The sequence below is a fragment of the Nicotiana attenuata genome, chromosome 7 (genome assembly GCF_001879085.1).
Source record: "Nicotiana attenuata strain UT chromosome 7, NIATTr2, whole genome shotgun sequence".
Taxonomy (NCBI): Eukaryota; Viridiplantae; Streptophyta; class Magnoliopsida; order Solanales; family Solanaceae; genus Nicotiana; species Nicotiana attenuata.
In genome coordinates, this window is record NC_031995.1 from 109641327 (window position 1) to 109656291 (window position 14965).

The following is a 14965-nucleotide window of genomic DNA, read 5'->3' on the forward strand; positions in this document are numbered from 1 at the left end:
TGGGCAATAGTAAAATAACAGTTCTCAACTCAAAACGTCAGTAAAATATCATTTAAGTTTTCAAATCTTAGAAAGGTGGCTAAGTTTGTGAAACAGTATGTAAAACCTTGGACCGAGATCAAATAATATACAAAGTAATGCAAAAATAGTGATATCAATCCCTGAAGGATTCAAATAATCGGCACGAAGCCCAAAACATGGCAATCAGCCCAAATCATGATAGCATCAAATAAGTTTCAGTCAATTACGCAATAAAACCAACAACCGGGACGGACCAAGTCACAATCCCCAACGGTGCTCTACCCCACGCTCATACCTGGCGTGCAAGTCACCACAATACAGCACTATGATGTGCAAATCCGGGGTTTCAAACCCTCAGGATATCATTTACAAGTATTACTCACCTCGAACCGGTGAAATCTCAAACCCGCGATGCCTTTGCCCCTCAAATCGGCCTCCACGCGCGCCGAATCTAACCAAAATCAGAGCGAATACATCACAAGATGCTAAGGAAACATAACCCAATCGAAAAGACTCGAAAAACATCGAAAATCATGAAGTTGGCAAAACTCGAGCCCCGGGCCCACTTCTCGAAAAATTACAAAATTCACATAATCGGATTCCTTATCTCACCACGAGTTCTAACCATACAAAAATTATCCAATTCCATCAACATTTGACCCTTCAAATCCATGATTCTATCCAAGAGGGTTTTCTATACTTTCCAACAAAATTCGCGGATTAAACACCAAAACTAGTGATAGATTCAAGTTATACAACCAAAATTGAGTTAAGAATACTTACCCTGTTGTTCTCTCCAAAAATCTCCCGAAAAATCGCCTTATCCGAGCTCCAAATAGTCAAAAATGGCAAATGGGACGAAGTTTGGACTTTATTCTGCTGCCCAGGGATTTGTTCTTCGCGTTCGCGAAGAACAAAGTTCCAAAAATTCATTTTCCAAACTCTGCTCGGACAGCCTCTAGTGTAATGGTCATAACTTTTTACACACAACTCCAAATGACTATTATAATATTTTTCTGGAAACTAGATTCAAAGATCTACAACTTCCATTTTTGAATCATCTCCAAATTCATTGCAGATTGAGAGATACGAGCCTCCAAAGTAACACCTGCGCAACAGAATTGCCTCTTCTTCGCGAACGCGAGACTCTCTTCGCGAACGCGAAAAACAAAACCCCAGAAGCCAAATCCTTCTTCGCGAACGCGAGGGGACCCCCGCGAACGCGAAGAACAATACCAGATACCAGCTTCAGCCATTGCAAAACAACCCGAAATGATCCGAAACCACCCCGAAACACACCCGAGGCCCTCGGGACCTCAACCAAACACGCCAACATATCCCATACCATTATTCCAACTTGTTCCAACCTTCGGAATGCTCAAAACAACATTAAAACACCAAATTTGCATCGGATTCAAGCCTAACAATTTCAAGAACTTCCAAATTCCATTTTTGATCAAAAACCCAACCAATCCACCTCTGAATGACATGAAATTTTGCAGACAAGTCCAAAATGACATAACGAAGCTACAGCAACTCTCGGAATTCCATTCCGACCCTCGGATCAAAATCTCACCTATCAACCGGAATTCGCCAAAATACTAACTTCGCCAATTCAAGCCTAATTCTACACCGGACCTCCAAAATCAATTCTGATCACACTCCTAAGTCACAAATCACCTCCCGAAGCTAACCGAATCACCGGAAATCACCTCCGAGCCCTCTAACTCATAAGTCAACGTCCGGTTGACTTTTTCCAACTTAAGCCTTCCTTAAAGAGACTAAGTGTCTCATTTCTTATCAAAACCAATCCAAATCAACGCTAACACACCAAATACCGATAACGAAACATGAAGAAGCATAAAATGGGGAAAACAGAGCGGTAACTCATGAGATGACGGGTCGGGTCGTCACATCCGGAAGAGTTATAGAAAATACTTAAATACATGTATGATAGCAAAGTTAGAATAAAAACTTTATCAAAAGTTATTCCACGAAACATGTGTGTTCCTATTTCTTCTTTCATATGTTTACACCATTATGAAGTTGAGACGTCTTCTTCATTAAGTGTCGTATATAAAATGGTCCTCTTTTATAATTCATGCTTGATTCAAAGATCCATGAAATTAATAAAGCATTTCTAAAAATGCAAAAAGTCAAAATGGTATGACAAAAACCCACGAATTAAAAACAATACCTTGGACTAAAAAAAAACAAGGCAAAAAAAGTATAACAGAAACTCAAAAGGATTAAGTTAAACTGAAAACTTTATAATATTAAGTTAAAACTAAGTATAAACTTAGTCATAAACTGATTGTCATTTTTACAAAAAGCCCCGAAGAGACCTGGGGACTTGCTATCACCAAAAACATAACCCCCTAAATGGGACCAGGGGTAATACCACATATTCCACCAAAAAGATAAAAAAAAAAAGAGTCAAATTTTATAAGTAAACTTTCACTGTGGAGCAGGAGAAGAGTTCAAAACAGCATCAACAGCAATAGAAGGCTCAATTTGGTTTGATGGAGCTGGGACATCCACCGCACTAGGATCAGCTTCAACGAACTCGAGAGTATCAGCCATGGGAGAAGAGTAACTTTGGCCTTGCTGCGTTTTGTCAATGGTTTCATTAGTTTTAGTAAACTCAGCATCCAAGTTAAAATCCTCTCGACTAACCTCCTCAAGAGCCTCGTAGTCTCTTTTCCATTGATCAATTTCACTCTTGAGCTCTTCCTTTTCAGCCAAAACATCATCGTAAGAAGATTGCAAAGGGGCAAGTGAACTCTCCAAAAACTTGACCTTATCTAAAGACACACGGAGATCTTCTTGTGTCTGGGTGAGTGTTTGAACAAGCTCACCAGCATAAACTTCTTTCTCATTCAACAAGGCCTTCAGACCTCTGGTCTCTTCGGTTGCTTTGAAGAGTTGTTCAGCAAAAGAAGATTCAAGGGTATTCTTATCTTTGCCCGCTTGGTTGGAAGAAGCTTTTTCAACTGCCAATTCTGACGCCATGACTCTCAACTGCTGCTCTAAGGTACACTTGTTTTCTTCTAGAACTTCCATCTCAAACTGAAGACTGTCATACTGCTCTTTCCAGTTGTTTATTTCAGTCTGGTAATCATGCATCAATTGTTCCGTCTGGGAAACCCTTTTCATCATCTCCGTACCGATGAGATTTATCTAAAAAAAGGGAGGAATACATAAGAATCATAGTAAAAGGAAAGTGGTATACAATATGAAATGAAATCTATACCTTCAATGATGATTGCACGATATCATTCATCCAAGTCAAAGAACTATGACTTTCTAGCTTGGATTTTTCAATTGGATCGATCAGGGGTTTCAACCACACGTCAGCTTGACCTGACTTCTTTAGAAGATTACCTTCGGCAGGGACCTCAATGGTAATTTGTTTCATCACTCTACTTCCACTTGAAGAAGCAGCTTCGGTTCGAGAAATATTAGTAGTGGGGACTGTAGAGGAAGTCATAATGGCTTGAGACGGAGCAGAAATAGTAGCAGTAAAAACGGGCAAAGATTGTTCCATTGGGACAGACACGGGAAAAGAAGCAAGAGGAACTTCATCAGATGCCAAATCAAAACCTTCATTATCAAACCCACGAGAAAAAAGATGTTCATCAGAGTCACGAGCTGCTACAGGAGTGCCTTCATCAGAACTCACTAAAGTGGCTTTAGCAGGCTCGGTCATGGGAACAGAACGGGAAGGAGTAACTTCATCATCTGAGGTAACACGCCTTCTAGCTCGCGGCCTTTTAATCAATGAACTCCCATCCTGTTCCTCTTCCTCTTCAGAATCCTGGGGATTGTTAGCTTTCCTTTTCGATGAAGAACTCAAAATTATCTCCTGATCTCTTGCCAAAGAAAGTCTAGAAGCTACAATCGATTCAACACTTACACCATGAATAGAAAACCCTGATAAAAAGAAGGGTCAAATACATTCTAAAGGAAGAACGAACGAAAATAGAAAAAAAAGGGGTAAAGTATTTACCATGAGTTTTAACCTTCCAACCAAACCTATTTGAAATGTATTTCCAAGATCTAACCTCCATCGGAGCAACAGTCAACAATTTCTACCCAACCACGAAAATTGGGAATCTCTTCAACAGTTCCCATGGTTGCTGAAAAAAGAGAAAGTGAAAAAGTCACGGGAAAAACAAACCCTTTCAAAACAAAAAAAAAGGGGAAGAAAGAAAATTGTAAAGTAAACTTCCGTGCAAAATTCCACTTTTCAGGGAATGGTATATTTTCTTCACCTACTAACCCTACAGTAGGAGCAGCAACAAATCTGGAATACCAGCCACGGTCCTTGTCATCCTCAGGGCTGACTAAAACCCTCTTACTCCTCGCCACCAAAGTAAAGATCCCATGTCGGAACAGCTTGGGGGAGTAGAGGTGGATCAGATGAAAAAAAGTAAAAGGCAGTTGAGCCAAGTTAGCCAAATAGCTTAGACAAGCAACAGCCCTCCACACAATAGGGCCAATTTGTCCTAAACAAACATTGAAAAAATGATAGAACTCGATGATAACAGGATCAATGGGAGGTCTAAAATCCAGTGTAATGAGATATGTATACACGAATGAAAAGCTAGCCTTGAAAGACGTGATCCTTTGATTTGCATTTGGAATTATAATTGGGAAATCAAAATTCCATTGGCAGTCTCTACGGACAACAGAGAACAAACCTTCAGTAATCTGAGATGGGTAAACATCAACATGATCAAGAGAGGACATAGAACAAACTTTTTCCTAATTGATTCTCTATCAGTATAAAAAGAAAGTTCAGAGGGAATAATTTCATCTACTGTGGGTTCACGGACTGGATCATTAGAGTCCATACTTCTAGCAGAAGATCTATATGGAAGGGAACCCCTAGTTCTAAAAGAAGAAGGAGGAGTAGAACTAGGTAAAGGTGAAGGCGAACCTCTAGTGGACGATAATTCTAAACTACGTAACCTACCTCCTCTCCTGCTCCTAGTTGGAGCAAGAGGAAGTTTATCTACAATAAGAACTTTACGAGGATCAAGGTTTGAAGAAGACATAAAGGAAGATTGAATAAGTCAAAGATGGAAAACTTTTTTATGAAAGAAGAAACAAAGGATATATTTATACTCAGAAGCAACCGTCAAACAAAAAAGGTAATGATGAGAATGTCATAACGAAACCTATCACTTCGTGATTGATGTAGCCACAAAAAGGCCTAAAAGATGCTGAAGGGTTGCAGATCCAATCAAAAAATGCCACGTGTCATGAGCATTAAATGGAAATGACATGCGAAGCGTCAGTTCTGGAGAAGGTATAATGGCGGCAAAAATTCCCGCTTTAATGAGATCCACTTCCCAAATATTTAATTGTTGAATAAATGGCAAGTGGGGGGGACTATCTCTATTGGAAAAAATCAAGTTAACATATGGAATTAATTATGTGTTGACATGTCAAGACATGCGGATCAATAAAAGAATGACAGCTGGCAAAGAATAGTTGAAGAGACACGAGCTTTAACAGGCACGGGCAGAGATTCAAGAAAACAGGAAGGAACGGCTGCTCGGACCTCATGATAATTCGAAGAGACATCGGAGGAATGAACCTAGATAGCAAAAAGTACAGATACGTATTATCCGTAATTAATGAGCGTCAATGATGGAAGACGTTACAGAATCTTCACAAAACAGTTACGATTGTTTATTATAACGTTGCATTAATGATATTAATTACTCATAATGGCTCTGTTATGAGAGTAAAGAAACGTATTATTTAGAAATAGCTATAAAAGGAGAGGAACAAATATTTGTAAGGACACCACATATTATTGGAATACACTAATTTACTTTGCTTTCTTTTACTCAGCTATCGTTTAAATCAATTCTTCTTATTTGTTCCAAATTTGATTATCAGTAATCCGAGTATTTCTAAAATTTAAGTTTGACCGAAATTTCTATTTTCTGGTTAAACATGTGTGACAGTGGAAAATTTAGTAAATGCATATGTGTTTTAGATTCTTATTGATTGTAATTTGCATATAAGATCATCAGCCCCTTTAATTAGGACAATTTGAGAATATTTCATTTGAGTGTTTGCATATATTCTTTTTCTGGGATCTCAAACGAAGTATGAAATTAAATGCATATATCAATTTAAGATGTTGAGCATATATCAATATATATTAATTTAACATGTTGACTATTACAATGGAGGAAAATTTGGAATATCATAATCCCGTATTAAATAGGAATCAGATATTTCAGTTTGTAATAGGTAAAAACATTAATAGTACAATTTTAACTTTTCAAGATAATGTCTACACCGGGATATTACTAATTAATTTTTGCATTTTATATATCACACCAACCCATATTTATAATCTAAAACAAGGAAATTAGGATAGATCAAAGAGAGACAAAAATGGGGAGATCAACTTCTTCTTCTTCATCAAGCTCACTAATCTTCCTCCTCCCCTACATTTTTCTATTAAGTGTTGATTTCTATGGTGCAAATTTAAGAGCAAATGCTGTCACCCCATTAATTCAAAGGGCTTGTGATTTCTCTATGGTTAGAGAGTTTTGCTATAATGTTATGGAAAATGATCCAGAGGCTCAATTGGCAAAAACTAAGGTCGATATTGAAAATGTTACAATTAGATTGGCGTATTCAAACTTCACAAATATTGCAAGGAAGGCTTGGACAATCACTTCATGTGAAACAAATCCAGAATATAAGCAAATTTATAGGAAGTGTCTCCATCAGTATATACGTTTGAGATTAGATTTCCAGAATTTTACTCAAACCTTGGAATCCAATGGTGATTTGGATCAAGTGGCTCTGGGTGCAATAACTCATATATTTGCTTGTACGAGTTTTTTCCAATCTCCATCTGTTCCAAATCCCTTTGCTCAAGATAATGATAATCTTGGCTGGTTCATTGAACTTATTAGGGATATTTATTTGACATTATAAATGGAATTTCCATTTAGAATGTAATTTTTAAAGTTTTCGTGTTCTGCACTTGACCATTATATAAAGCTTATCGAGTTAGCGATTATTTTCTACTGTCTCACATAGAAATGTAGACGTTCTTTTGTAGGATTAGGCGAAAGTTATTCATGGAAAACTGATAAATGTACGCTACTAGATAATTGCGAAAAATCGTCCAAAAATACTGACCGAAATCGGTTGGAAAACTGAAAAAACTATCAATTTTCGGCCGACTTTAATCCGTCGAAATTAGGCTAGTCGGTAAAAATAGCGACCGAAGTCGTGCCATTTCTGACCGATTTTGGTCGGTCAATTAAATTTCACAAACGACCAAAAAAGTAAAAACCTGCCGAAAAACTTGACGAAGTCAGTCAATATTTTTAATTATGTTATTAAAAAAATACATTGTCTAGTAATCGAACCGAGGTCTATACTATGGTCGGATACTATTCTACCACTAGACCATTAGTACATTTTGATTTAAAATTTTCTTTTATTCTATTTGTACTCTTTAATTGTCTTTTCGCGCGAAAATAACCGATCGACGTCGGTCGGTTTTATTAAAAATATAACATTACCGACTGAAGTTGGTTAATTTTTTAAAATGACCGATTGAAATAACACCGATTTTTGGTCGGCTTTTTGAATATTAATTTTAATTCATTTAATATGAAAAGACCAAAGGTCGATTTCATAAAAAATAAATTTCGCGGGACGCCAAAATAATTTCACACATTTTTGCGTAAAAAAACCGATCAAAGTTGGCCGGTTTCATAAAAAATAAATTTTGCAGGACGCCAAATAGTTTCATACATTTTTGCGTAAAAAAATCGACCGAAATTAGTCGGTTTCCTAAAAAATAAATTTCGCGGGACGTTAAAATAGTTTCACGCATTTTTGCATTAAAAAATCGATCGAAGTTGGTGGGTTTCGTAGAAAAACTAAAAAATAAAATATTTTGAAAAATTAACCGTCGACCGAGGTCGGTCGGCTGCGAACGGATTTGGCCGAATTTCTAATAGTGGTGTCATGAGGCTACTTTTGAGATAAACGTTGACAATAAAAGAAGTAAACTTCTAATACATGCAGGATCACTAGTCCTTTGAGAATCTTTAAGTACCAAGCAAAAGAGTTGAACAACTTGTCACCATAGAAATCATCCAAGTCGTCTCTTAATTAAATTTGGAAGCGCAGTCAGTATTGTAATTATTTGAATGGTCGTTTTGTTTTTTAGATCCCCGTTACCTTAGTTAAGATTATCTGTATGCGCTTTTACTGTTTTATGACTTGCGAGGATGGTTAGTTCGGGTTTGGAAGGGTTCCGGTTGAAATCGGAACACTTAGTTCATTAATATTGGCTTAAAATGGTTAAGTTTGACTTGAGTCAACATTTTCGTAAACGACCTCGAACCGGGATTTGACAGTCCCAATAGGTTCGTATGATGATTTTGGAGTTGAGCGTATGTTCAGATCGGGTTTCGGATGATCCGGGAGCGTTTCAGCATAGTGAAAGTTGGCGCATTGAAGGTTTTCAAGTTCCTTAAATTTGGTTTGAAGTAGGGTTTGGTGTTATCAAGGTCCTTTAGGGATTCCGAGCCTAGTAGTAGTGCCTTATGGTTATCTAAGACTTGCATGCAAAATTTGGTGTCATTCCGAATAGTTTAAGTATGATCCGGCGCGTTTGGAGTAAGTTGGAAGAACTTGAAGTTCATAAGCTGATTTGATTTGGTTTGGGGTGGAATTCTTAGTTTTGAGGTTGATTACATATTCTGAGGGGTCGAGCGAGTCTGTCTCATGAATACGAACTTGTTGGTATGTTTGGGCGAGGCCCCGGGTACTATTCTGACAACGTGCGGAACATGGTTGAACTTGGAAGGAGGGCTGAAGCGGCAGGGGTTCTGGTGCAACACCTGCGAAGGATCTGTCGCAGGTGCGAGCTCGCAGAAGCGAGCCAATGACCGCAGAAGCAACGTGGTGTGGATTGGCCAGTGGTCGCAAAAGCGGAGAAGGAACCGCAACTACGAACGCGCAGGTGCGAGGAAGTTGATCGCAGAAGCGGAGGATGCCAGCCAGCCTGGGTTCGCAGGTGCGACGCATTCGCCGCAGAAGCGGGCTCACAGAAGCGATGCTCTGCCCGCAAAAACGAGAATGGCAGACCTGAGCATGGTCCACACCTGCGATGATTTTTCCGCAGAAGCGGCGCCTCAGGTACGGCTTTGCGATCGCTGGTGTGAAACCACTGAAGGTAGTGATGTTCATTTAATGTCGAGACTTAGGCTTTTTTGTTCATTTCTTTCACTTCTTGGACGATTTAAGAGCTCTTTGAAGAGGGGTTTTCACCTAGCACTTTGAGGTAAGTAATTTCTATACAAGATGAGTTTAATACATCCATTTTGGGTAGATTCTTAACACATAAATTGTAGAAATTCTGGGTTTGGTTGAAAATCTAAGGTTTTGATAAAAATGGGATTAAACCACGAAAATGATTATGGAATTAGGTAAAAATTATATATTTGAGTTCGTGGGGTTATGGTATGTAACGACCCGACCGGTCGTTTTAAGAATTGACGCCCCGATCCCCTATTAACTGCCTTTCCCGTGTTTATTTCTGCTATTGTGAGTTGCCGGGAGGATTCGTTTGGAGTTTCGGAGAGTTTTGGGACACTTAGTCCCTAAATGAGAGTTTAAGCTTCAGAATTTGGACCGTAGTCGGAGTAATGTGAAGACGGCCTCGGAATAGAATTCCGTTGGTTCCATTTGCTTTGTTGGGTGATTTCGGACTTAGGGGCGTGTTCCGATTGTATTTTGGAGGTCCGTAGCATATTTAGGCTTGAAATGCCGAAAGTCGAATTATCGAAGTTTTCGGTTCAATATGAGATTTTGATATCGGGGTCGGAATGGAATTCCGGAAGTTGGAATACGTCCGTCGTGTCATTTGGGGTGTGTATGCAAAATTTTAGGTCATTCGGACGAGGTTTGATAGACTTTTTGATCGAAAGCGAAATTTGGAAGTTTTGGGAATCCTTAGGCTTGGATTGGAGAGTGATTTGTGGTTTTAGCATTGTTTGATGTGATTCTAGGGTTGGAATAAGTTCGTATGATGTTTTAGGATTGGTTGACATGTTTGGTTGAGGTCCCGGGGGCCTCGGGTGAGTTTCGGGTGCTTAACGGAAGTTGAATTGGACGTAGGAAAAATCTGAGTTGGCTGGATCTGTCATAACCGCACCTGCGTGCATGGGACCGCAGGTGCGGGCCCGCAGAAGCGATGGAGAAGTCGCAGATGCGGCTGGGCATTTGGAGTTCTAAAGTCGCAAGTGTGAGAGATGGAGCGCACCTGCGAGATCGCTGGTACAGTAGAAGAAGCGCAGGTGCGGCTTGGTGCTTTAAGTGATTTCGCAATCCAAGTGCCTGCATCCAAAGAAAAATCGTGAGTTTTGTAAAAGGGAGAGGTTAGTTCGTATCCCCTCTGGCTCTGCTTGACCTGCTTGCCTTTGATCTGGTGATACTGTATGTATCATTGGGGTAGCGTTGCTAAACAAGGCAATTTCAGTAATAGACATGCACGATTTTGTAAAAGTATGACATAAATGTATAATAAAAAATAGTTTTTAGATGAACCGCCGACTGTGACGCAATTTAGGACATTGCAACCTCTCCTGCTACGGAATTTTGAGGGTCCTCCTCAAAACTCTGCCCCAGTTTGATGGGTTGATGCTTCTGACTGCTGCTCGTGCGGCGATTGGCTGAAGTTACTTCGGAATTTTGAGGGTCCTCCTCAAAATTCGGCCCCAGTTTCTAATTTCGGGGGGAAAATGAAAATTTTATTGAATTGTGACCGTACCCATAGGGCTGCCTACGTATCCCCACTTAAACGGGAATCGGGTCAGGCATAGTTCAATTACATCATGTAGGGAAAACATAAAGGTTACACATACTAGCATTTGACTGCATCTGAATTGATCGGCTTTGGCCATACTTCTCCATCCATTTCTGCAAGTATGAGGGCTCTGATAAGTAGAATTTTAACGTGTTTTATGCCCCTACTTGCCTATGCTTTGAGTATAATTTGATACAAAATAATCCCAAAATGCTCACAGGTTGTGCTTGATTGCAGGTTTGACCAACAAAGTGACTGAAATGTCAAATATCGGCTCAAAACGGAGTGAAACCTGGTCAAGCATCAAAGGCCAAGTAAAGTGATGGAAAAAGAGCCTAGTGCACGCGGCCGCAATAGGAGATTCAGAGAAGTGCAAATTCAGGACTTTCACCACGCGGCCGCGGTTGGATTTATGTGGCCCGCGTTCAGCTCACGCGGCCGCGCCACCTAATCATGCGGCCCGCGCTGGAGAGATTAAGAGAGTTGCAAGTTGGGACCAGTACAAGCCACGCGACCGCGGTCACACTTATGCGGTCCGCGCGAGAGCTCCCGCAGCCGCGCTACACTTTCGTGCGGTCCGCGTCCCTCAACTTCAGAGAGTTAAAATTCAAGAGTTCAAGAGCCAACGCGGCCGCTCTACCTTTTTGCACGGCTCGCGCTGACCCGGCAGGGGTATTTTTGTCCAGTTTTTCCAGCCACTATAAATAGATCTTTTTCCCATTTTTAGGTTAAGTTTTGTACCAGATATCGAGCTGCGCTCGTGAGAACTGAAGTTTTAGCCTATTTTGGCATTTTCGCTTTAATTTCTCAATAGATTCTTGTCGTTTCTTATCAGTAATTAATTATTATGTTTAGTTCTTCTTCTAATTCTTCTGTTTCTTCTTTAATTATGTCTCGCTAAACCCATTAGCTAGGGTTGTGGCTCAACCCTAGTGTGGATAATTGATGGGTGTTGCCATCTAAGGATAGATTGATGTTGGGTGTTTGCTATTTGGGTTAATTTTAGGTTTTAATTAAGGATTGGTGGTTGCAAACACTGATTCTAGCTTGGTGGGTTTAACACTTCTTGAGAAAGAGAGTCTATGACCCCAAAATTGACCCAACAAGGAATTGGGAAGGACCCATGAGAAAGGGTAGTCCCAATTAACGGGTTAAACCTCGAGAGAGTAATTACCCTACTTGAACCCTAGTTGCTTAGTCTAATTAGCCTACCCAATTGGTCTCGAGAGAGAGTCAATTGGGCAAAATCACTCTTTTTACCGAGAGGTGTGAGAGTGGGTACAATTGAGCAACGGTTATAGCATAAGCCCCAAATATGTCAATCTACCCTTAGTAGCATTTACCCGTTAATTAGCCACCTAGGCAATGCCACGACCCTAGTGCCTTTCTCTATATTAAATACAACTTAGCAATATCTCCGTAACATAATTTAGCTTCAAACATTAGTCTTATAATAGTAGATATAAGAATCAAAACCAAGGATGTTAGAAGTGACATTAGAAGCACAACTGCAATTCTAGACTAAACAGACAATACAACTCCATTACTAGCTCCCTGTGGAAATTCGATCCCGAACCACTATTCGGGTAAAAGCTGTTGCAACCCGCTCTTCCTACCTTAGTGTAGTGTTGAGTCGGCAGCGATCAACTTTTTGGCACCGTTGCCGGGGAGCTTACGGTGTTGACTATCTATTTAGCTCGCTTTGTGTTTTGCTTCTCTTTCCTTCTTGTTTACTAATTTTGTTTGTGTCGATCATTCAGGTACTATGGCTTTTAATGAAAACGACCCTCTTGGCAACGTGAATGCGGGGGAGGAGGTAGATGATCTTGAGCCCGAAGAGGTTCAACCACCTCAAGTTCCACGTAGAGGCCGTCAGGCCAACGCAAATGACAACAATCCTATTCCAGACCCTCCTCCGCCACCGCCAAGAGCAGTCCCAAGAGTTCTACCAAATCAAGGGTACGCGAGTGCCATTGTTCCTCCCCGAATCCGGGCGGGGAACTTTCAAATCACAAATGTCATGTTGACCTTGCTCGAGCAAAGAGGGTATTTTACGGGCGCCTCCGATCAAAATGCATACAAGCACTTGAAGGGGTTCGTAGATACATGCTGGGGCAGCAAACAAACAAACGCGTCAGAGGATGCGTTGCGATTGAGGCTTTTTCCGTTTTCTCTTAGGGGTAAAGCGTTGGACTGGTTAAAAAGGCTTCCAAATCATTCTATTCACACATGGGATGAATTGGCGGACAAATTTATTGCCAAGTTCTTTTCTCCAAGTCATATGGCGGCTCTTCGGGATGAGATTCTATCTTTCAAACAAATGCCAATGGAACCTTTGCACGAAATTTGGGAAAGATATAGAACAATGGTGAAGGAGTGCCCTAATAACGACATGACCGAGGCACGCGAAGGCGATGATAACAACAAGACCTTTTTCGGGGCATCAACAACTCACGAACAATTGCATTTTGAACCAATTGGGCCGGAGTGAACTTTAGAAATATTTTCTTATCAGAGGCATGTGATGTACTTGGAATGAAATGGCGACACGTGCTTCGGCATGGCAAAGCCGACGAATGGTCCCCAGGTGACCCCACGGTCATCCACTTGCAACAAGGAGTTGCAACGATCATGGCAAGCTATTTCCGAATTACAACACCATGAAGTGAGTTGGCGAAGGCGAATTGGCAAAAGTCCAAAACCGCACCAAGTCAATGAATGGAGAGTGTTCTCTATGTTGAAAGGATGGCAAGAGGGCAACAACAACCTCAGGTAATGGGTGAGAAATTTGACAACAAACAATGATGGTAGGTGGTTATTCGAATAGTGCTATGATGATCAAAGTGAGGAATCTGCCAAATATTCAATAAATACCAAGGAAATAGAGGAAATCAAAGTGACAATCAACAATGGCCGTCCCAAGCAATTGGGGCAATCAACAAGGTGGCGGTAACTTGGAATAACAAATACAGCAACAGGCGGTAACAATTGGAAAACAAACAACAGACACAACAATTGGGGTTAATATCAAGGTAAAATCAAGCAATTGGATATGAGAACAACAATAATTGGAGCGAACAACAATAACAATCAAGGAGGGTGGAGAATAATCGATGGTAGGGGGCAAGGCTTTCAAAGGCAGCCCATGTTCCAACAACCAAAAACAATACCACCCCTTTCAATCTCAAGGGTCTAGTTCTTCCGAAGTGATATGGGACAGATAGAAATGATGTTCGAGCAGATGATAAAAAGAACACAAGACTCGGATGCACATTGGCTTCACACACACACAATCTATGACGGACTAGAAGTGCAAATTAGGTGCAAATTCTCAAGCGTTGAATACCCGATAAGGGCGCACCTACCAAGTGATACAGGTAGTGAAACCCAAAGGGCCAGGTATAATCATGTGATGGCAGTCCAACCCGAGAAAGCGGAAGAGGCGGTGATGTGCAGCCCAAATAAAAATCGAGTGGTAATGATTTGTTGAGCTTTCTCAAGAAGATTGGGGATCCTTTGATTGTTGAAATGTAGTTGAGAACAAATGTTGAATAGGAATGAGAATAGTATTGAAGTGAGGCGAGGTGAGACTCAAGAGGCCAGTAACCCGTCTAGGGCGCAATAATTGATATTCCGGACTTGGTGGTGCGAAAAAGCCAATGGCACGCCTTTTTGCTAGACCACTCCACCTTAATACTTAGCGGTTATCAAGCAAAAATGAACAACGTTCAAGGAAATTTCATAGACATGATGAAAGCCTTAAATCAACGTGCTTTGTGGTGGAGCACTTGAACAATGCCAGGCTATGCAAAGTTCATAAAGGATTTGGTCACAAAGAAGGCGTTCCATGGATGTGTGAAAGCAATAAAGATGAGCAACCGGACTAAGTTAGTGGTGATATGTGCATTCCTTTATGGCCCCGAAACATGAAGACCAGAGCTTTTCTATCTCTTTCTATCGGAATGCGGAGTTTGCTAGAGGCCCTTTGTACTTTTAGGGGCTAGCATTAATTGATGCCGTAATTCAGTCTTCTCAAGATTTGGGGATTGGGCACCCTAGGCCAACTGCGATGAGACT

The 14965-nt window shown here is 40.6% G+C and overlaps 1 protein-coding gene across 1 annotated transcript; it reads left to right on the top strand.

The window, feature by feature from the left end:
- Window positions 6442-6993, top strand: LOC109230354. The gene has a single exon (XM_019395859.1). It carries the CDS (start codon window positions 6442-6444, stop codon window positions 6991-6993), a length of 552 nt encoding a protein of 183 aa, XP_019251404.1.